The sequence below is a fragment of the Dasypus novemcinctus genome, chromosome 4 (genome assembly GCF_030445035.2).
Source record: "Dasypus novemcinctus isolate mDasNov1 chromosome 4, mDasNov1.1.hap2, whole genome shotgun sequence".
NCBI lineage: Eukaryota > Metazoa > Chordata > Mammalia > Cingulata > Dasypodidae > Dasypus > Dasypus novemcinctus.
Genome location: NC_080676.1, coordinates 1,302,071 through 1,325,910, shown reverse-complemented (window position 1 = coordinate 1,325,910; position 23,840 = coordinate 1,302,071). Strand labels below are relative to the sequence as shown.

Here is a 23,840-nt window from a genome sequence, read left to right as displayed (position 1 = left end):
GATTTATACAGCACTTTCCTAGGCGGGGAAATGGTAGTCAGTGGGAGGGGGTTGAGGGTCCGAGTGAAGTGCAGGACCCAAGAGGAAGCCCCAGAGGTGAAAACTTTCCCTGATAAATGACTAGAGAATAGTGGGTTAGGGAGTTTATGGTTTCATGGATTGCTGTAGGAACATGTTTCTTTTGATCTGTAGGGATTAAAGGGTTTCTTTATCTCCCTTCGATATGGAAATAGTGAAGGTTCCTGTCTCCCTCTGATATGCAGGTAGAGGTAGTAAAGATCTCCATCTCCCTCTGATATGCAGATGATGAAGATCTCTATTTCCCTTTATTCCTGTTTCTATGATGTTTCTTTGTTTAACCTGTGGGAAAGTGCCATGCCATGCCCTCAGACACAGGGGAGGGTGTTTGCCTTTTTCTCATTGCATATCAGGGGAAACTGAGCCACAGCTTGTTAATTATTACAAACCTCTAACAATCTCCCTCCTGATTTATTCATTTTACTATTTTTAATTAAAAAAAAAAGTTTTAGGATGTACCAGGGATTGATCCCAGGAAGGAGGCACTCCACCACTGAGCTCCACCCATTCCCCTGATTTATTCATTTTAGACACTATCTATTGATCCTTTAATTTGAAGAATGATGATTTAGCTCATTTGTATTATAACCCTCTATCCCATTTCTAATTAGATATTTAATTATTTCACATTATATTGACTACTTTTCAAACTTTAAATAATATCTTTAGATGCCTCTTTCTGAATCCTCATTTTACAGAATTTCTTCAGACTCTCCCCACTTTATAATGTAGGGATCTGAGTGCTCTTTACCTCTTCCTCCAACTTTTTTCCCTCCCTTTCATATCTTAGCTCATTCACCTGTAGTTTTTACTTTTACATTGTCAAGATACTGCTATTTATGTTGTGTCTTGCATCCACCGTTATGGTTAACCACAGGATGACTCTAGCCTGTGAAAAACAACATATAGCATTTACCTTATAAAAGTATGTAAACATGGTTCAATGTTTGTTTTCATTTAGCATCCTTTGTTGCTTATTGAAAGTTTGATGCTAATCTAATCCCTATTCTTTTGTAGGTGGCTTGTTTCCCACCCCCAACCTTTAGAATTTACCGATTATCTTTGATGTTTTGAAATTTCACAAGCACATATCTAGAGATAGTCTTTCTGGCAGGCAATGGCTCTTCCAATCTTAAAACTCATTTTATCTGCAGGACACTATGTATCATGCCATAACCCACTGAATGGACTAGGAGAGAGTATAAACTACAACATCAACTATAGTCCATGCTGTGTAGTAATGTTTCAAAATGTACTCATCAAATGCAGTGAATGTACCACACTAATGAAAGAAGTTGTCAAAGTGGCAGGAGTGGGGGTTGTGGGGAGTGGGGTATATGGGAACCTCATATTTTTTAATGTAACATTTTGTGTGATCTATATATCTTTTTTTAAAAAGATAATAAAAAACTGGAAAAATAAAATTTAAAAAAATTTTTTAAACTCATTTTTATTTTAGAAATGTTTCTTCTACATATTTTTTGGATAAATTATTCCTTTTTCCCCCTCAAATTTCTCTTCCTTGGACTCCTTTTAATCTGATGTTGGACCTCTTGTTTTGACTTAGTATCCCCTACCTTTTTTCTCCTATTTTCAGTCTCAGAATATCCTTCTACTTATCAGAAATTTTTCTGATTTAAATGACTTAATTTTTAGTGGTTCTATTAAACTTTTGAAGTTTCTCTTATTCTCAGATTGTTCCTTTTCATAGCATTCTCTTCTATTTTATGACTGCTGTACACGCTAATCTCCCAGATTTCCTTAGCGTTTTTGTTGACTGGTTTAGCTCAGTTAAAAAAAAATTCTACTTCTCATTTTATCTTATTTCTCTGTGGTCAGTTTTTTTTCCAGTTTATTTTGGTCAGTAATTCTCTTTAATGCTGCATGCTCTCTTCACATCCTGGAGATACTTGGTTTTCAGTTCGTAATTAAGAGAAAAGAAGGGTAACTCGTTGAGGTTTTTTATGTTACCAATGCAAATAAAACTCTTTTCTAACCATGTTTCTCTCCTGAGTAGGATTCTGTCAAGAAGTTCTAGGAAGAGCAGGGCTGGGATGCACTTTCGGATGGGCTGGCAGGGAAGCTATTGTTCAGCTATAGGCCCCCACATAGCACAGTCACTTAGTTCCGGGTTTTTTTTAATGTAACACACTTTATACTTTTCTCCCTGAGGGTAAGCGTCAGATGCCTGCCTCTGAGGGTGGCAACTGGTCTATGTGTCCATTTATAATGCTTTGATAAATCCCCTTTTTGTAACCCCACTTTTCCATCATTCTTCCTGATTCTGAGGCCAGAATCCTCCCCTTCTGACTTCCTCACAGTTCTAGGCTCTGGTTTTACTGCCCATTTCATTGGTCAACTTGTCTCCATCTGATTCCCAGATATTTAATGAAATCTCTCATCTGTTGGTGATCGTCAATACCCAATACTCTGCCTCACCTTCTCTGCTTCCTTTTCTATTATTATGCCTTCATTGTACTTTATCTTTAATTTCAGCAAGTTTCAGGAGGAATGGGGGCAAACACATATTTTACCACCTTGAATCTCTCCAAGTTGATTTTAGAAAAGCTACCAATTTGGTTTCCATTTTGAACTTGAGGAAATTATAGAGTGTTTCTATTGTGTATTCTCTGTTTATTTTGTATCTCCTCAGATAGACTAAAGACTCTCCAAGAGACAGAGTTGTGTATTCTATTTCATTATTTTTTCTATACAGTCCGATAATCAACCATAAGAAGTTTCAAATTTTCAAATATAAGTGCTAGTGTTTAAAGTAGACCCCTTTACTCCAACTTTATTCTTTTTTCATATCTTCTTTGCTATTACTTCACTTCTGCTTACCTTGTCTTTGTTTCTTTCCTAATTTTCTTTCTTGTAGGACTGCTTCTTCATTACATCCTCTTCCCAATCTCCTCTCAATCTCTAGAGAGTTAAGGCATTTCTGCCCACTGGGTCCTGCCTTCCCTTTTTCTTCATGTCATGTGACCTGTTTCTGGACATTTCCACACACCCATATATCTCTTCATATCCCTACTGCACTTGTTGGTTTCCCAGGATACTCTTTGAATAGCTTTAGAGACTCAACAGTTTTCAACTTGTGGCCAATCCTGCTTTTTTCCTACCCCTATTACCTCCTCTCTTCATATTATTTTGAATAGATCCTAGCATCATATATTTCCTTCATAAATATTTGTGTGTATCTCAATAAGGATTCTTTTAAAAATTTGACCACATAACTATTAGCACACTGGAAATTACTTAATATCATTACACCTCCAATAAGTATTTAACTTTCAGATTGTTTCTTAATTGCCATTAATACTTTTATACTTTGTTTGAATTAGAATCCCAAATAAGTTTTTAAAATTGCTCTAAGTTGATATGCCTAATTGCATCTCTTTTACTATATAGGCTCCTCTTCCATCTTTCTCTCTGTTTTACGATTTAAATGTTGGAAAAACTGGATTGTTTGGCTTGTAGATTTCCCATAGTCTGTATTTTACTGATTACGTCCCTGCAGAGCCCTTTAATATGTTCTGTAGAGTTTATCCATTAAAGTTCTTGGACTTTATGGCTTTTTCAGTTATTTGACATAATTTACATTTCTTATTGAGTTATCATGTAACTTAAATCTCCTGAAACCACTTTTTACAATAAAATTAGAAAAATACATGATAATCTGCTTAAGAGCTTGTACAAAGGTGTTTAACTCAGTCTGATCGAGTTGTTTGTGGCCTTGGGGAAAGCCAGTTAAACGGTGTATTTCCCGAGGGACCAAGTGCTTAGACTTACTGGTGTAAATGAAATGTATTTTTTTTAAGAAGCCCTTTTGGGAACACTGTCACAGACCTTTGAACTGTGATAAAACAAATGCTTTCATTAAAATGGGAGTAACTTTATATTTTTCAATTTCCAACACTTAATAAACCAGTACATGAGAACTGAGGTTTCCTGAAGGTGAGATCAGAGCCTCATATGTGGACAGCACCGAGTAAACCTTTTCCAGTTGCTGCGCGATGTAGCAGGGGTGAATGATACCAGCCTGAGCTGGGTACTGAGAATCCTCAGAGAGACTTACCCTCACCCAATTCCATGGCTCAAGAAATTAGGTCTTTTTCAGTCACTAGTTGGGAAGTAAATATAATATGAGTTTTAATGCCTTCTTTACCATGTGTCAGAATGTATGAGAACTAAACAGGAGGAAATACACTGGAGGAATCTCACAGCCTTTCTAGCACACTGACATCTGGAATGGTTTGAGTAGGAGAGCCATTATTTTAAGGGTTGTTTCATGGCTTCATTGACTTCTGTTTATTTTTGTTCAGCAGCTTTCACTGATGGAGTCCTTTCTTGGCCTTCCTTACCTAATCGGTTTTTTGGGGTGAAGTAGTTTTGTACATAAACCTTTTTTAAATAAATCAAGATATTCTCCCTGTTCATTATTTTCCAGGAATAAACTTGGAAGGATTAGAACTTCCAGGGTGAAATGTCAGACTAGAAATTTCCTTTTATGATATATTCTACTCATTCCCTCTCTCTCCTTCCTTCCCATTCCTGTCCCCCCACCACCTTTGTTTTAGGTGCTGGGAATCCTAAATGCAGAATTGCAGTTGTTTTGGGACGAACTGAAAATTCCACTGGGTCCAGGTAATAAAACAGTTCTGACTGAAAAATCCGTGTAGGGTTTGTATTTAAATCAGTCAAAAGTCATTGCTTTTTTTTTTTTTTTAACAAATCACTCTTTCCTTCTGTCCACTTAATTTACTTCAAATGCATTGTTTGGGCCTTCAAAAACATAATGGTTCATAATAAAATATATTGTGAGATTAAATGTCATATATTATTTTTTTACAATTAGTTTGCTAAAAGATATGTTTAGAAAATATTTTAGGGAGTGTTTCTGTGCATCCTTCATTGCAGAACTTCCTGCATTATGAAGTGTTGCTGACTCTTCAAAGTAGTTTGCATCAGATTATAGGACCTACAGAATTTTTCTGAAATATCAGTCATGATTAAGTGATTATATGTGTAGATACAAAAGTTGAAATGTTTGATTTTGTGTATAGTTTTCAGTCACTACTGTTGCGCAACAAGGGAAAGCCTCAAGCAAGCAAGTTCTTATATCTCCAAATCAGCGTTACTGCTCCAGAACGCAGCCTGCACCAGGCTGTGCTCAGTGTACGTCTTTACACAGTTCCTGTTCGAGACACCATTGCTGACATGACAGCAACCGAAAATGACAATTGAAAATCTACCTAACATCAGTTTTCTTTTCCCTCTTAGCAAACTTGTCCTCACATCTGTTTTTCTTTTGACCAGACACAAACAACACAGCATGATCCTTGTTCCTATCAATACACCTGGTGTAGAAGTAATAAGGCCTTTGTCAGTTTTTGGCTACATGGGTAAGTACTCAATAAATATGTCTATGCATTAGCAAGCAGGAAAGCTAGACTAGGCAGCTACATTGAAGAGAGTAGATAGCATTTCAAAATATGAGATGTTTTCTCAGAAATCCCTTTGGTCCTGATAACTGTTTTCAATGTTTATTTTTTTATTATTATTATTGGAATAATGAAAGTGCTCTAAGAATGATTGATGTGATGAATGCACTAATATGTCATTATACTGAATATCATTGATTGTAGACTTCGGATAGATTTATACTTTATTGATATATACCAATAAAATTGATTTGTTAAAAAAAAAAAAGGCAACGGGTTTTGACTGATTTGCATACAAAGCTTTCCCTTCCTTCTGTCCTTGGGTGGAGCTGCTACGAGTAAGGACGTGAGTGTGTCCTGCCACCCACCCTGTGCACTTGTCCATTGTTTCTATGCTACTCGGGTCATTCACTTACTTCTGAGCTCTGAGCATTGTGTTAGTGCTTGGAATACATTAGCAAGCACAGTATAACAAGATCCCTGCCCCTATGGATCTTACGTGCTGGTGGGAGGAGACAGGCAATAACTACAAAAATATAAATAAGAAAATTATATAGCATGTTAGAAAGTGATAAATGCTATGAAAAAGTTGATTGCATTTAAGGTTCTGGGCTGACCCTGGCTTTCTCTTATAATATTTCTCTCTATTTCATTGAATATGGCCAATGAAAATGTTCAAGTAGCGGAGACCAGACTTGCAGTTTTATAAAACATCTGACTTCATCACCTTCTATTGGATGCAGTTGATGGAGTCACAGGTTGAGCTTGGGTGGCAAGATGGAGATGAACAAGTTCACTTTGTGGAAATTGTGCAGGGGAAGTTGGGTTGCAGAGCAACATCCTGAAAAACTCCAAGAATTGTATATGTTGGCTGCAGATACTGTTTCTCTCAGAGATTGATTTGTATTTGTTTGAGTTTGTATGACAAATCTACCAGCACCTCCCCAAGTCCCTGAGCCCAAGGCTAAAAGAAACAATATCCAGAATGCTGATCATTAATGTCTGTTCAGGAAAAGGGTGTGAGCTTAGTGAGAGGTTATCTGCAGAACTTGGCAGGAAGGAAGGATGATTGATGTAAAGTGGAATGCGTGAGTGTGTTGTTCCCAGTCTGAATTTTTCAAATACCAGCATTTCAAGGGGTAAACACATAGTGGAACAGCCTAGAGAGGGAGTAAACATAACTGAAGGTCTTGCTTCTGTTTTATCACCAGTGCTGAGCCTGCTCTAACCCCTTGAGCAGGCTCTTCTTTCACAGTGAAAAAATGAGAAACTTGAATTGCATTATTCTTTCAGGTTTTGAAACATTGGAATTTATTTTTTCCTTTGCAAGCTTTTGTTTGGAAGCCTATAATCAAAATATATCAAAGAAGAAGCAATAATAAAACAGTAATAAAATAGTCTGGTTGAAGAGGCAGAGTCAGTCTTCCTTTTTCATACCTCTAGAATTTCAGATAATGCATCTGTCAATCCCAGGATTTCAGATGATTTCTAAGGTTCTTTAAACCTGAATAGTTGGTGACTTTTCTGGGCTGCTGGGTACTAGGGGCTCGGGGCCTAGGTCTACCTAAGAATGACCAGGACACTTAGGGCCTTTTAAACCCTGCTTTCTTTGAATGATTTTATTTCAACAGATTAATTATGTGTGACTATTTCTTGGTCATTTTGCTCCTTAAATTTTTATTTTACATTTTGCAGATCATTTGCATGGAGGACATTTTGAGATTCATTTTAATCAAGTGCGAGTTCCTGCAACCAATTTAATACTAGGTGAGATAAGTCTGGAAAAATGATTCTCCAGAATGGGGTATTAAAATATTTCCCAGTATAAATATGAAAAAGATGATGCAAATTGCACTAATTTAGATACTTTCCCTTCTTTTTTGCTCCATGTTTCAAGGGGGAAAATTCCAGCTTGTGAATTTTCTTACATGGAATAAAGTAAGGTTTTATTTAAACTTTGAATGTGTTTTTTTGGCACATCACTTAATTGAGAACATAGATAACTACAAAAATCATATGATCCAAAGTAACACACTTTTTCCTAAAATATGACCATCAAGCCTTTTCTGGTTTTAAGAAATTTCGTTACTTTTCTAAGTCATAAAAAAAAGTTAGAGCATAACATAACTGTGAACATTGTGTGCCTGGAATGACTTTACCCTCCTGCCTATTGAATCCTACCCAACCTTCAAAGAGCATCTCAAACATGCCTTTTTAGAGAAGGGTTTTGGGTACCTGCCCCATCTGCTCGGTAAGCGTCTGTCCCTCCAGGCCCTGAGGTTACCGTGGTGAGCAGAAGGCCTCTCCCTCCTTGCCTGCCTTTGTTTCTCAAAGGATAGACCTATAGGGCAGGGGCCCTGTCTCCCGAGCATCCTCCCCTTCTGGATCCTGAACTCCTATGCAGGGACTGTCCTACCCGCCTTTAAGAACTGCACGGTGGCACTAACACAGTGGCTTTTGTATACTAGGTACTCGAGAGGTGGTTCTTGAATTTAACTGAAATATTTATTGATGGTGGCTTAAAAAAATAGAAATAGAAATTCCCACAAAGTGTATAATAGCCTTATGATAGAACTGGCTTGTTTCCTGCCAGAATGCCGTATTTATAGAGGACTATAAATTATAAAGGACTATTTATAGAGGAGTATATTTATAGAGAACTATAATTATAGGACTGTAATTACACAAATCATTTTCTTGGCATTCATGCATTTTTCATGTTCTTTTTCTCACAGGTGAAGGTAGGGGATTTGAAATTGCCCAAGGCCGCCTTGGACCTGGCAGAATCCACCACTGTATGAGAACAGTAGGTGTGGCAGAACGCGCTTTACAGATCATGTGTAAACGCGCAACAGAAAGAGTGGCCTTTAAGAAGAAACTGTATGCACACGTAAGGATGATGAATGCTTTGAATTTAATGTAGCCCGGTGCACTATACTAACCTTGAAACAGAAAAACACTATTTGGTCACAGAGAGGTTTCTTCTACATGAACAAGTACACTTACGTCTGTATTTAAGTTTTGTCTGATGAGAGGTACTTATCTTTCTGAAAGATTTGAATAGTTCCCAAAGTGCTTCAGTACCTCAGCACATGGAATATGGACAGTTCCTTCGACTTTGATCTCAGACTCTAGTTCTCTAGAAAATCTGGTACATTTGCACTATCTGTGGATATGGGGAGGAATGTTGTTTGGAATAGGAATGCGACTTATCCGTTGGCTTTCTGGAATGAATTAAGGCAGATAAGTATAAATGATATAGGAAAACAACCTAAAACTCAATGAAAGGAGGAGCATTCTAATGGAGATCTAAAAATGGCATAGAACGCTTCAGGAGGAAGTCAGTTCCCTTTCTCTGGAGAAATGCAAGTAGAAATGGGGCCAGCATTTGGTGGGGATTCTCATGGCTTTCTAAATTCTTATCGGTAACTATATCCTACTGAGTGTTTACAAAACATAATCAAAATTAGGGGATATTTAGCCAGAGGGAAAAGAAAATATCATTTCAGACTTACTTGAAGAGCATTTTAAGAGAGCTGGGATATCCAAATCAACCTCCAAAAAACCCCTCTAAATATTAAGAAAATGAAAATTATTAAATATTTAATACTATTGCTAACATGTTAGTGTTAGGTCAGACTTATAGTGATAGAATTGTATTTATATTTGTTGAATGTGTATACTTTACTTCATTGGTCCCCTGTAAAAAAATGTGTGACCATTTTATAAAATTTTGAAGTATATTTTTATCTTTAATCCTTATAGGGTTGGTCTTTGCCGTTTGTGAAATATTATTCAGCATAGCTATGATTTATCTGTAACATTTTTTTAATGGAAAAACAGAGCTGTCTTTATGGCACTACACCTAGGAATAATTTATGGGGAGCCCCTTTAATGTGCAGTGAGGGTGTGGATTCAGCTGTTTAGTTGGTACTGGGAAGGAGGGAAGGAGGTGCAACCTTTTGGGGCCATGTAAGCATCCCATGCTGCTGCTGGAGCAAGAGCTAAAGAATTGCTCATGGCAGTGACAATCTCTTCTTACCATTTCCTGTTTTCAAGATCATCATCAAAACCCTGAAGCAAGGTCAAGGTAGGACACAGGGAAGTTGAGGGACAGGAATCTTGACCACATGAAAGTGCTCTGCCTCAGAGCTGCGTTCACGAATGATATTTCAGTATTGTACTGGATGACAGATGTTTTCAGGGAAATTTCCTTTCTGTCTTCTAAAATTAATATATCATGCCGAACAAGCCTGGGCTTTTAAAAAATAAGCTTGTCTTCACTGGAAACTTCTTACATCTGGTATAAAGCAAATGATCTGACAGAAACAGAAGAGATGTGTGAGCGTGTCATAAGCAAAAATCTAGGCCAGCTTCTCTCGCTCTTTTCCTTCAGATTGTGAAAGTAACGTTCCATTGCTCTGAATTTGGAGATTCCTTCCAGCTGTCTCCTAAAATATTCCAGTCTCTAAAACAAAAATTTCTAGATAAACATTTCCATCTTAGTAAATAAATTTGGCAGTTTCCTAGAACATTCAGTTTCTACTCATTTAACACTTTTCAGCAAGTCTAGGGTTTGCAGAAACCCAGTTGAGAACACTGTCCTTTGTTCTAAAGCTGAAAAATAAATGCCTGTTAGTTCTGTTCATGAAATTACCATCACCCAGTTTTACAGCCATCAGAAAGATGTTCAGTGACTGTTGGCAGCTTGTTTAAAATTGTTAATTTAGAAACTTGTTTCAACCTCTAGAGCGGCACTGTCCAAAAGAAATATATTACAAGTCACAAAAGGAATTTTAAATTTTCTAGTAACCATATTAAAAAGGGAAAAAGAAGTAGGTGAAATTAATTTAAATAATAGATTTTATTTAATCCAAAATTTCCAAAATGTTATCATTTCAACATTAAATAAATCTAAAATAATTATTGATGACATATTTTACATTCCTTTTTTCATTAAGATTCTTTAAGTTTGGGTGTGTGTATCTTATAGTACATCTCAATTCAGACTTCAGATTCTCAGTAGCCACATGTGGTTAGTGGCCATCGTATTGAACATTACTGCTCTAGGGAAATTGCGATCAAGCGTCCACCTTTTGAAATGTACTAGAGCAAAATGACCCAGCATAAAAATGGTTGTGGAAGGTTAATGTGGCTTGAATCAGAGTGTTGCAGTTGTCAGCTGGCCAAATCATATTAACAAATATTATTATTCTTTGTAAACCACAGTTCTATGTTTAGAACTGGGAAATGTAAAACATGTTACAGCCAAGTGGAAATATTTGGTCTGTCTCCTGAGTTCCAGTGCTGATTTCTGAATGATTGGTTCCTTGTAGGATTTATGGGGAGGTTTGGTCTCTGTATTCATCCACTTACCTCCCCACTTCTCTTCAGAGTTCTGCAAATGGGAAGCAAGTACCAATTTTTAAAAATTAGACTTTTTAGTTTGAGATAATATTAGGTTTATATGCAGAGGTAAGAAATAATACAAAAATATCCCATATGCCCTTTAGCTAGTTTCCTTCAATGGTAACATGAAAAATTATAGTGCAGTATTACCGCCAGACTACTGTCATCAACAGAGTCAAGATACAGAACGTGACCACAGAGATCCCTCATGTTGCCCTTTTAGAGCCACACCTACTTCCCTCCCAACCCCCCCCCTTCTTTTTAAACTCTGCAACCACTAATCTGTTCTATAATTGTGTTATTTCAAAAATGACATATTCGAACTGGTTTTCGACAAGAGTTCCAATTACATTAAATGGGAAAGAACACTCTTGTCAACAAATGGTGTTGGGAAAAATGGATATCTACATGCAAAATACTGAAAGTGGACCTCTCCTCATACTATATATAAAAATCAATTCAAAATGGGTCAAAGATCTAAACATAAGACATAAAAACCATAAAACTCTTTGAAGAAAACGTAGGGAAAAAACCTTCATAGCCTTGGATTTGGCAATGATTTCTTAGATATGACACCAAAAGCATGAGAAACAAACAAGGAAAAAAAGATAAATTGGAGTTCATCAAAATTAAAAACTTTCATGCATCAAAGTACATTATCAAGAGACTCCCACTCCTCTATTTGAGAACATAGTGGGCCTCCCCAGGATGGGAATCCAGCAACTTCCCACTCATTATGTGGGTCTCCAACCACTGATATTAACACACTATGTCAAGATGACCATTCACACACCCCCTAGAAACCTGCCCCTGGTGCGCCTTGCCAAATACCCCCCACATCCAAAGACCTAAACCAGTAACCCTACCTTGCTCTATGCCAAAAGAGCATTCCCAACATTGTAGTTTCAGCCATGTACCCACCCATCCCCATGTTCACCTGCTTTCTCCCCCAGTCCTCACACCTTACCTCCTGACATACCTGTATTGCCTAACCCAATAGTATCACTGCATCACTGTCATGTCCCTCTGCTATGTAACTACACATTTCCACCTTATCATAGATCTTGCCCATATGGGCATTGGCTCACAGCCTTCTTCTCCCTTTCTATTTCCTGGAAATCAGTCTTCCAGACTCCAGCTCTGTGAGTCTGCTAAACTTACTTAATTCATGTCAGTGAGGTCATGTAGTATTTGTCCTTCAGTGCCTGACTTGCTTCACTCAACATAAAGTCCTCAAGATTTATCCATGTTATCCCATGTTTAATGCTGTATTCCTTCTTATAGCTGAATAATATTCCATTGTATGTATATACCACAATTTTTTTATCCATTCATCTGTTGAAGGGCATTCAGGTTGACTGCAACTTTTGACAATAGTGAATAATGCCACTCTGATCATTGGTGTGCATATATCTGTTTGTGTCATTGCTTTCAATTCTTTTGGGCATATACCCAGCAGTGGAATTGCTGGATCAGATTGGGGAATGAACTGTGGACTAGAGTGGATTTACTGGTATTCTACTATAGACTTATTGTGATTCTAGCAATGGTAGAACTTATATCATTGATGTGGAAGCAGTGGTGGAGGTTCTGAGGTCAGGGAGAGGGATAACAGGTATAATACGGGGGCATTTTCAGGACTAGGGAATTGTCCTGAATGACATTGTAATGACAAATACAGGCCATTAGATATCTTCCCATAACCTACAGAATTGTGTGGAAGATAGTGTAAACTACAAAATAAACTATAATCCATGCTTAATGGAAATGCTCCAAAATGTGTATATCAGTTGCAATGAATGTGCCACCCTAATGAAGACTGTTGTTAATGGGGGTAAATTTGGGTGATGTGGGGAGCAGGGTATATGGGAATCCCCTATATTTTTTAACATTTATGTAATCTAAATATCTTTTTAAAAATATATAAAATTTTTAAAAAAACAAAAAATAAAACAGGACATTATCAAAATAGTAAAAGAAACCTACAGAATGGGAGAAAATAGTTGGAAATCATATATCAGAAAAGAGTTCAATATCCAAAATAAAGAACTGCTACATCTCAACAACAAAAAGATAAACCAATTTTAAAATGGGCAAAAGACTTGAATAGAATTTCTCTAAAGAAGATAGATAAATGGCTATTAAGCACATGAAAAGATGCTCATTAGTCATCAGAGAAATGCAAATGAAAACCACAATGGGATACCATTCCATACCCACTAGAATGGAGTGACAGTTTGAAGTTCTCATATTGATCCCAAAAAGAAAAAGATTATGTTCTTGAACTAAGCTACTCCTGTGGGTGTGGGGCCCTTTTGATTGGCCCATGTCAGTGTGGTATGACTCAGGCTGGGTCCCTGCCCTCTTACTAGAGCTTTATGTAAATGGAGACACAGAGAAAGGAGGCCACCATTTATGACCTGACATGTGAGAGAGGACTCTACAATCCAGGGTTTAAGTATGAAGTTCTCAAGAGTCTGGGTCCATGGAACAGCTCAAGGCTAAAGAGAGGAACCATCTGTCTGATAGCCAGCCCAGCCTGAACTTGGGAAGAAGGCAGAGCAGCCGGGACTGAGAGGCAAGGCATTGAAAGAGAAAAGCCCTGTGCCAGTTGCCCACAGCTGAGCTCCAGGAGACAGTAGCTTCTGGAGGGAAAGGCAAGGACCTGGGCTAAGATTGGCCACCATCTTCACCACATGGTTGGATACCAGGATGACCAGTAGCTAAATTTGGTGAGAAAGCATTTCTGATGGTGCTTTGATTTGGACATTCCATGGCCTCAAAACTGTAAGTTTTTACCCTAAAGAAAATCCCCATTATAAAAGCCAACCCATTTCTGGTACTTTGAATAGGCAGCTCTGTGGCAAACTAAGACAAATGACTATTATTTTAAAAATGGAAAATAGGAAGTACTGGTAGGGATGTGGAGAGATTGGAACCCTTTCACATTGTTGATGTAAAGTGGTTAAGCCACTGTGGAAAATTGTTTGGCATTTCCTCAAAAAGTTAAACATATGACTCAGCAATACCACATCTACATATAAATCCAAATGAATTGAAAACAGAGACTCAAAACAGATGCTTGCCAAGGTTCATAGTAGCCTTTTTTTGCAAATTGCCAAAAAATGGAACCAGCCCTAGTGTCCAGCAGCAGATGAACGGATAAAGAAAATGCGGTATATACATAGAATTAGATAAATTGGACTTCATATAGAATGATGTTATTCTATAGTATAGCTAGATATACCACAGTTTGTCTACCATTCATCTGTTGAGGGAAATCTGGGTTGTTTCTAGTTTGAGGCTATTACAAATAAAACTTCTATAAACATTTAGGTCCAGATTTTTGTGTGAACATAAGTTTTCATTTATCTGGGAGAAATACCCAAGTGTGGAATTGCTGGGTCATAAGATGTTAGCTTTTTTTTAGTTTTTTAAGGAATAACCCAATTGTTTTCCAGAGTGGCTATGCCATATTTCATGCTCACTAGCAATGTATGTGTAATCCAGTTTCTTTGCATTCCTGTCAGCATTTAGTGTTGTCACTATTTTTATCTGAGCCATTCTGATAGATATGTAGTTAGTTATATCTCATTGTGGTTTTAATTTACATTTCACCAATGACTAATGATATCAAACATGTTTTCATGTGCTAATTTCTCATCTAAATACCTTCTTCAGTGAAACATCTGTTATATCTTTTGCCTATTTTCTAGTTGGATTGTTTATTTCATTATGGTTGCGTTTTGAGAATTCTTTATATATTCTGGATACTATTCTTTATTAGATATGTGGTTTGAAAATATTTTTTCACACTGTTTTCATCCTCTTAAACAGGATCTTCCACAAAGCAAAAGTACTTAATTTTATTGAATTCCAATTTATCTGTTTTTTTCGTTTATGGATCATGCTTTTGGTGTGAAATCTAAGAACTCTTTGCCTATTCCTATACCCTCAAGATTTTCTCCTATGACTTTCTTCTAAAAGTATTACAGTTGTACATTTAACATTTAAGGGTCTAGGCAATTTTGATTTGATTATTGTATAAGGTGTGAGACTTAGGTCAAGGTTAAGTCTTTGTCTTTAGATGTCTGATTGCTTCAGCACAGTATCTTTCCTCCATTGAATAGCTTTTGCACCTTTGTCAAAACTCAGTTGGATATTTTGTACAGGTCAATTTCTGGGTTTTCTGTTCTGTTCCATAGATCTATGTCTCTATCCTTCTGTCAAAACCACATGGTCTGTAGCTACATAGTAAGTCTTGAAATCATATCACTTGACTATTCCACTTTATTGTTTGTCAACATAGTTTTAGTTCATCTAGTTCCTTATATGAATTTTAGAATATTTTTTTCATGAGCATAAAATTTATTTATTTATTTATTTATTTTAATGAGGTACATTCATTGCAATTGATGAACACATTTTGGAGCATTGCCACTAAGTGTGGATTAAAGTTTACATTGTAGTTTACACTCTCTCCCACCCAATTCTGTAGGTTATGGCAAGATTTATAATGGCCTGCACCTGTTGTTGCAGTGTCATTCAGAACAAGTCCCAAGTCCCAAAATGCCCCTGTATTACCTGTTTTTTCCTCTCCCTGCCCTCAGAACCTCCAGAGGCCCCTGCCTCCACTTCAATGACATAATTTCTTCCATTGCTAGAGTCACAATAAGTCTATAGTAGAATACCAGTAAGTCTACTTTAGTCCATAGTTCATTCCCCAGTCCTGAGGATTCTGGGATGGTGATGTCCACTCCACCTTTAATTGAGATGGGGATCCCATAGGGCCAGTGAATGGGATTCTCTTGTTTTCATTTGCAGACTCTCTAGATTCCTTAGTATGGTAGTTGTCCATCATCACCTCCATGTTAGTTGTCCTGGGTTATACCAGGGACCTGGAGAGTAGGTGCTACAACTCCATTGAGGTTCAGGGCCCAGCTGGCACATGGACAGCACAAAGATTTAAGTCTCTTGAACATACACCTACCAACTCTAGTACTAATTATAGGTTCAAGTAGAATGACAGCAGAGCCATATGTAGGGAAACCACAACTGACAACTCTGTCACTCTGGGGAGCATAAATTCCAAAATAGGGCCCAATGGCAATGCAGCAAACTCCTGAGCTGTCTGCCCTGACTATAGTGTCTGGATGTCTCCAGAGCCCTCAGGAGCCCATATTTATATGTTGAGTTCAGCTTAGAGAGAGGCCATATTTGAGGCTCCCAGGAGGCAAATCTTAGGCACCCTATCATACTAGGCTAAGTTTCAATTTCAAGAACAAAGGCTTATAAGAATAGTCATAAATATCAAGGGCCTGTCAATGGATCATGCTCCTTCACTAGTCATTGCCCCTGTATTCATGTGATTCTTGGTATTCTGTTAAGAGAATGTGACAGAGCTCCCCAGTATGAGAATTTGATATTCCTTTGATTATTGTGTGAATCTCCACCCACCATGACAATGCACCATAAACATCTGAACACATTTATATGCCTTATATGTATGCCCAGGTGAACTTCCTCCCATGTATCCCCCATCACTGATACCCTAAACCAATGATCCTCCCCTGCCACAGTTGTAACCCTTCTGTGATCCAAAACTTCTTCAAAAATGAAGCCAATAAAATAACCAAATACAATTAATAAGAAAATAAAATAATAATGACAGTTCTAAAAATAAGAAATAAAATACAAAAAAAATTTATAAAATAAAAATTGGGGATAATAAAAAATAATGAAAAAATATTTGTAAAAAATTTTGAGATTTTACCTTTCATTGCTGTAAGAGCTGATGTCCTGTATGTACAGTCACATATTCTTCTATTTATTCCCCAGTTGTCTTTTTTCATTTTGTTCTAAAGTTTTAGGTTACAGAAAAGTTACATACAGAATACAGGGGACTTTCATTTATCCAACATCCTCCCCCTTTTCTCCCTTCCCCTATTAAATAACGTTTTATATGTGGATGGTATGTTTGTTCAACTGATGTACAAATATTGAAACATAGCTACCAACCATGGTAAATGATTTACATTATGGTTTACATTTTAGACCATATGCTTTCATAATCTTTGATATAATTCAACATGGCCTGTGTCCATCATAAGCAAGATCATGTAGAACACTTCCATCTCCCCTGAAATGCCCCCTCTTCCATCTATTCTATTCCTCCCTTCCCCTTCCCACAGGACCTGCAGCAACTACCGGGCTTCAATCCTTGAAGGACAAGATTCATTCTTACTTGCAACAAAACTGAGGACTTGACACACTGGTCTGTCCTCTCCTCCCCTATTAGCACTGCCATGCCCACTCCTCTATCTGAGAACATAGCTGTCCTCCCCTGGATGGGAGTCCAGCAATTCCCACTCATTGTATGAGTCTCCACCCACTGATACAACACACTATATCCAGATGAACACTCACATACTCCCCAGAAGCCTGCCCCAGGTGTGCTCTGTCCAAATGCCCCCCCCATCCAACACCCGAAACCACTAACCCTCACTTGCCATATTGCCAAAAGACCATTCCCAACATTGTAGTTTGAACCATGTATCCACCAATAACCAGTGTTCACTTGCTCCTTCCCCACAACTCTTCCCCCAGTTTTATGGACTTTGGTTGGACTGTCCATAAAATAATCTTTTTTCTATCTAAAAAACAATCTTGCTGGGATTTGGGTAGGAATTGAGTTAAATTCATATATCAGTTTGGGAAGAATGGACATATGTATTATGTTCAGTCTTCCAGTTTATGAACACAGTTATGTCTTTCCATTTATTTAACTCTTCTTTGTTTTCTTTCATCAGCATTGTGTAGTTTTCAGCATACAAGTCCAATACATTTATTGTTAGATTTACTCTAAGTATTTCTTATATTTTAAGTATTATAAATGGTTTCGTATTTTTAATCTTGGTGTCCATGTATTCATTATTGATATACAGAAATAAAATGGATTTTTTTTGGTATATTTATCTTGTATCCTGCGATCTTACTGAAATTACTTATTAGTTCTTTGGAGTTTTCGTAAGTTTCTTGAGACACTTGCCTGTCATCTGAAAATAGGAACAATTTTATTTCTTCCTTTCCAATATGCATGTCTTTTTTTTTCTCTTGCTTTATTACACTGGATAAAACTTCTAGAACTATGTTAAATGAGGGTGGTGAGAATAGGCATCCTTGTTCATTATAGGAACAAGTGTAATGTAAATATGTTACCTCTATATTTTTTGTAGGTGTTCTTTATCAAATTGAGAAAGTTCACCTCATTCCTAATTTCTAGGAGGTATTTTTTAATCATAAATAGGTATTGATTACATCAAATGTTTTTCTGCATTGATTGATATTATCATGATTTTTCTTCTTTAGCCTATTAATATGGTGGAGTACATTGATTGATTTTCTTGTCTTGAGTCAGCTTTGCATCCTTGGAATAAACCCCATTTTGTCAGGGTGTATAATTTTTTGTTGTTAAGGATTTTTGCATCTGTTTTCATGAGAGATATTGGTCTGTGTTTGCTTTTATACTGTCATTTTCTGGTTTTGGTATCAGGGTAATACTGGTTTTACAAAATGAATTGGGAAATGTTCCCTCTTTTTTTTTTTTTAATGTTCTGTAAAATTGGTGTTAATTCTTCTTTAAACATTTAGTAACATTCTCCAGTGAAACTACCTGGGCCTGGAGACTTTGGGGAAGGAGATTTTAAATTATAAATTCAATTTCCTTAATAGTTGTCAAAGTAGTAGTCCATTTCAGCTAATCTATCAAATTTATGTATGTAGAATTTTAAGTAGTATTTCCTTATTATTCTTTTGATGTCTTCAGCTTCTATAGACTGTCTCCTCTTTCATGCCTGTTATTGGTAATTGTGTCATTTCTCTTTCTGGCTTTGTCGTTATTGCTGTAGTTTGTCAATGTTATTTATCTGTTCTAAGAATATATATTGATTATTAAATGTAAAAGTATGTGATATAATAATATATTAATAAGATCTATGTTTCATTGATTTTCTTTATTATTTTTCTGTTCTCAATTATGTTGATTTTTGCTTTTATTTTTATTATTTCCTTCCTTCTGCTTTCTTTGAGTTTATTTTGCTTTTTAGGTGGTAGCACAGATTACTGATGTGAGGATTTTCCTCTTTTCACATGTATGCATTTGATGCTATAAATTTCCATCTCCTAGCTGCTATATATGTCTCACAAAATTTTAGTTGGTGTCTGACAAATTTTTATATAATGTATTTTAATGTACATTCAGTTCATTGTATTATTAAATTCCCCTTGAGAATTCCTCTTTGACCCATGTATTATTTAGAAGACTGTTGTTTACTTTGCAAGTGTTTGGACATTTTCTTGTTGTCTTTCTATTATTGACTTCTAGTTCGATTCCCTCGTGGCTGGCAAATACCCTCTGTGGGATTTCAATTTTTTTAAAGTCACTCAGATTTTGTTTATGGCCCAGGAGATGGTCTCTCTTAGTAAATGTTTTGTGGGCACTTGAAAACATTGTGTATTCTGCTGTGGTTGGGTGAAGTATACTATAAATTTTTATTAGATCCTGTTGGTTGATGATGTTGTCGAGTTCCTTTATGTCCTTGTGGTTTTTCAGTCTGGGTTTTCTATCAATTATAGTTGTGAATTTTTCCACTGTTCCTTTCAGTTCTATCAGTTTTTGCTTCATATATCTATTATCTCTGTTGTCTGGTGCATACACGTTTAGGATTGCTACGGATTCTTGATGGATTGACACCTTTATCATTATATATGTCCCTCTCTGTCTCTGATAATTTTCTTTGCTCTGGTATTAAAATATTAAAATAGCCACTCCTGCTTTCATTTAATTCATATTTGCATGATATACCTTTTCTACCTTATATTTTCAACCGTCCTAGATTGTTATATTTGAAGTAAGTTTCTTCTAGATGATACATAGTTAGATCATCTTTTTAAAATCAACTCCATCAGTCTGTCTTTTAATTGGTATAATTAGATGTCTTACATTTAATGTAATAATTTCTATGTCAGGACTTAAGTCTGCCATTTTATGTTTGTTTTCAATTTGTTTTTGTTGGTTGGTTTTCTTTTTCCTGGCTTCCTGTGGGTTAATTGAATAGTTTTGTAGAATTTCATTTTGATTCGTCTATAGTGTTTTGAATGTATCTCTTTGTGTAGTTTTTTAGTAGTTACTCTAGCTATTACTTATATATATATACATTTATGCATATATGAAGTATATGCGGGAAGCGGACTTGGCCCAGTGCTTAGGGTGTCCGCCTACCACGTTTTCAGACGTTTTCAGACGTTTAATTATGATGTATCTTGGAAAGGATTCTTTGGGTTTATTCAGTTTGGGGTTTGATCAGCTTCTTAAACCTACAGATTTTTATCTCTTGCTAAATTCAGGACTTTTTCAGCCATTGTTTCTTTGAGTACTTTTTTTAGCCCTGCTCTTTCTCTTCTCCTTGCCAGACTCTAATAACATGAATCTTAGATATATTGTCATAGTCTCACAGGTGCCTGAGGCACTGTTCATTTTTCCTTAGTCTGTTTTCTCTTTGTTGTTCAGACTGGGTAATTTCTTTTATCTTTCAGTTTACTGATTCTTTCCTCCTTTTCCTCTTTTGTGCCCATTTATTGAGCTTTTTATTTCAATTATTGTGTTTTTCACTTGTAAATTTTCCAATTGTTTCTTCTTTATGTCTTCTATTTCTTGGCTAAGGCTTTCTGTTTTTTCATTTCTTTCAACTGTGTTTGTAATTGCTAGTTTGTCAGGGTTGCTTCTTTAAAATCTTTGTCAGAAATTCTAACACCTGGTTTTATAGTTTGATATTGTTTATAAATTCCTAAAATAGATATTGGATAATGCTTGTGAACTGGTCTGGGCATATTCAATTGGATTGGATTCAGAGTTTTCACTTTTACTTGATTAAATAATGATTAAGGCTTTGATTGGGTGACATCAGTAGGACATTGAATCCCTGCTTACTAAGTCCCTTTAGTGGGTGGGGACTTACAGAGAAAACAACATGGCAGAGGGGAGAGTTAGAGTTATAATGTTGGAGCCCAGGGAAGTAAACACAAAGAGAAGCAGATACCTGAGGAAGGAGAGAAGGCTCCATTAGACCTGGCAGAGGCCTCAGAAGAGAGACGAGCCATTAGCCCAATAGTCTACAGCTGGCCTTGTGGAGCGAGCAGAGCAGCTGAACACAGAGAGAAACAAGCCCCAGGAGAGAGGTGAAACTTAGTCCAGCCAACAGGTGATATTGGAAGAAGCTGGGACCACAGAGCTGGAAGAGGAAGAGGAAGCCTGAATCCTTGCTGATACTGGCAGCCACCTTGCTCCAACACGTGGCAACAGATTTTGATGAGGGAAGTAACTTACATTTTGTGACCTGGTAACTGTAAGCTCTACCCCGAATAAATAACCTTTGTAAAAACCAACAGAGTTCTGGTACTTTGCATCAGCACCATTTTGGTTGGCTAATACATCTGTCATTTTGAATGACTAATATAGTAAAAATGTCAACTTTCCTGAAATTAATCTATAGATTTAGTGCAATTCTAATCAGAATCCCAGTAGAACATTTTGTAGACATCAGCAAGCTGACTCTAAAATTTATATGGAAATGTGAAGGAACTAAAGTAACCAAAATCATTTTGAAAAAGAAAAATAAACTTGGAAGCATGACATTCCCCAAGTTTAAGTCCTATTGTAAAGTACAGTAATAAAGACATTGTGGAACAATAATCAAGATAGTGAAAGGACAGATACACAGATCATTGGAACAGAATAGAGAGTCCAGAAATATGACCCAATTAATTTTTGGCATAGGTATAAAAGGTTATTCAATAAAGAATGATTAGTCTTTTAAATAAATTGTACCAGAACAGTTGGACATTCATTACAAAACAAAATGAGCCTCAACCTAAATTTCACAGTATACACAAAAATTAACTCAAAGTGGGTCACAGATCTAAATGTATACTGTAAAGCTATAAAACTTTTAGAAGAAAACATAGGAGAATGACTTGTGACCTGGGCTTAGGGATAATGTTCTTCAGTGTACACCAAGAGTATAAGCCATAAAAGAAAAAAATGAAAAATTGAACTGCATCAAAATGAAAAATGTTCTTTATGAAAGCCTATTAATAAAATAAACAAGCTGTGGACTGCGAGAAAATATTTGCAAATCACATATCACATAAAGGGCTCTCTAAACTCAACAGTAAGAAAACAAACATCCCTATTAAAAAGTGGGCAAAAGATTTGAATAGGCATATCACCAAAAAGGATATTCAAATGACAAACATAAAAAGGTGATCAACATAATTTGTCATTAGGGAAATGCAAGTAAAAACCATGGTTTGATACTGTTACACACATTTAGAATGGCTAACATTTTAAAAATAAACTGCTGACAAGAATAGGGAACAACTAAAACTCTGTTGGGGGAAGTGGACTTGGCCCAGTGGTTAGGGCGTCCGTCTACCACATGGCAGGCCCGTGGTTCAAACCGCGGGCCTCCTTGACCTGTGTGAAGCTGGCCTATGCACACTGCTGATGCATACAAGGAGTGCCATGCCACGCAGGGGTGCCTCCCGCGTAGGGGAGCCCCACGTGCAAGGAGTGCGCCCCGTAAGGAGAGCCGCCCAGTGCGAAAGAAAGTGCAGCCTGCCCAAGAATGGCGCCACACACATGGAGAGCTGATGCAGCAAGATGATGCAACAAAAAGAGACACAGATTCCTGTGCCGCTGACAACAACAGAAGCGGACAAAGAAAAACACACACCAAATGAACACAGAGAACAGACAACTGGGGCGGGCGGGGGGGAAGGAGGGAAATAAATAAAATAAATCTTTAGGAAAAAAAAAAACTCTGCTGGTAGAAATACAAAATGTTACAGCCACTCTGGAAGACAGTTGGGCAGTTTCTTTTAAAGTTGAACATACCCTTACCATGTGATCCAGAAATTCCACTCTAGGCATTTGACCTAGAAAAATTTAAAAATTAAGTCCACTAAAAAATCTGTAGTGAATGCTTATAGCGGCTCTACTAATCATCACCCAAAACTGGACATAACCCAAATAGCCTTCAATAGGTGAAGATAAACTTGGGTACATTCCTACACTAGAATACAGTTCAGCAACAAAAAGGAATGGACAATTGATACATGCGACAATTTAGATAGAGCTCAAAGGCATTATGCTGACTGAAAGAAATCAAATTTTAAACTGGAAATGCTATACGATTCCATTTAAGTGAAATTCTGGAAAAGGTAATACTATGCCAGTGCTAGGGAGTGGTGTGACTAGAACAGGGGTGCCTGAGGGAGCTGGGTGGCACGATTCACCTCTTTCGTGTTTGGTTCATGGTGGTGGGTGCTCCAGTCTATACCTGTGTTAAAACTCAGAACTTCTCTCAAAAAGAAGGTCATTTTTACCAAACAAATAGCAACAACAAAAGTCTCCTGGACCACCGCACAGAAATTGTCACAAAACTTTAAATTTAGTTTGTCTATCATCAACCTTCACCACCAAACATCTAACCACATTTTAATAAGAGTAAGAAATTAACATTTCAAGAGAGCCAAAGAAAAGTGCTTTGGCAATAAGACAATTGCTTAATTCACCTCTGTGTCCATAGACTCAAGATATCAAGGCAGATCTAAAAATAAATAATTTTTCTAAACAAATAAAATTTCTTTCTAGAAATTGTCAGTGCTAACTGCAGCATTCCACAGATATGTGGCTGGACTGATGTATATCAAATGAATGAACTCTTCCATGTAAAGATATAGCGGGTTGGTCCTGTGAACAGGCCCTTGGCCTAGACCGTGTCACTGAAATACAAGGCTGTTAGCGTTGAGACGCCGCACGCCAGCTCTCCCCTCCTTCCTCTTGCTGCC

The 23,840-nt window shown here is 36.9% G+C and overlaps 1 protein-coding gene across 1 annotated transcript in view; it reads left to right on the top strand.

Annotated features, from left to right (window-relative positions):
* Nucleotides 1–23,840, top strand: part of ACAD11 (acyl-CoA dehydrogenase family member 11) — a 110,514-nt gene that overhangs the window by 83,731 nt on the left and 2,943 nt on the right. Inside the window, exons 14-17 of the mRNA XM_058294964.2 lie at nt 4,659–4,725; nt 5,398–5,483; nt 7,218–7,289; nt 8,258–8,412. Coding sequence (XP_058150947.1) covers nt 4,659–4,725; nt 5,398–5,483; nt 7,218–7,289; nt 8,258–8,412 — 380 coding nt within the window. The remainder of the gene's footprint in view (nt 1–4,658; nt 4,726–5,397; nt 5,484–7,217; nt 7,290–8,257; nt 8,413–23,840) is intronic.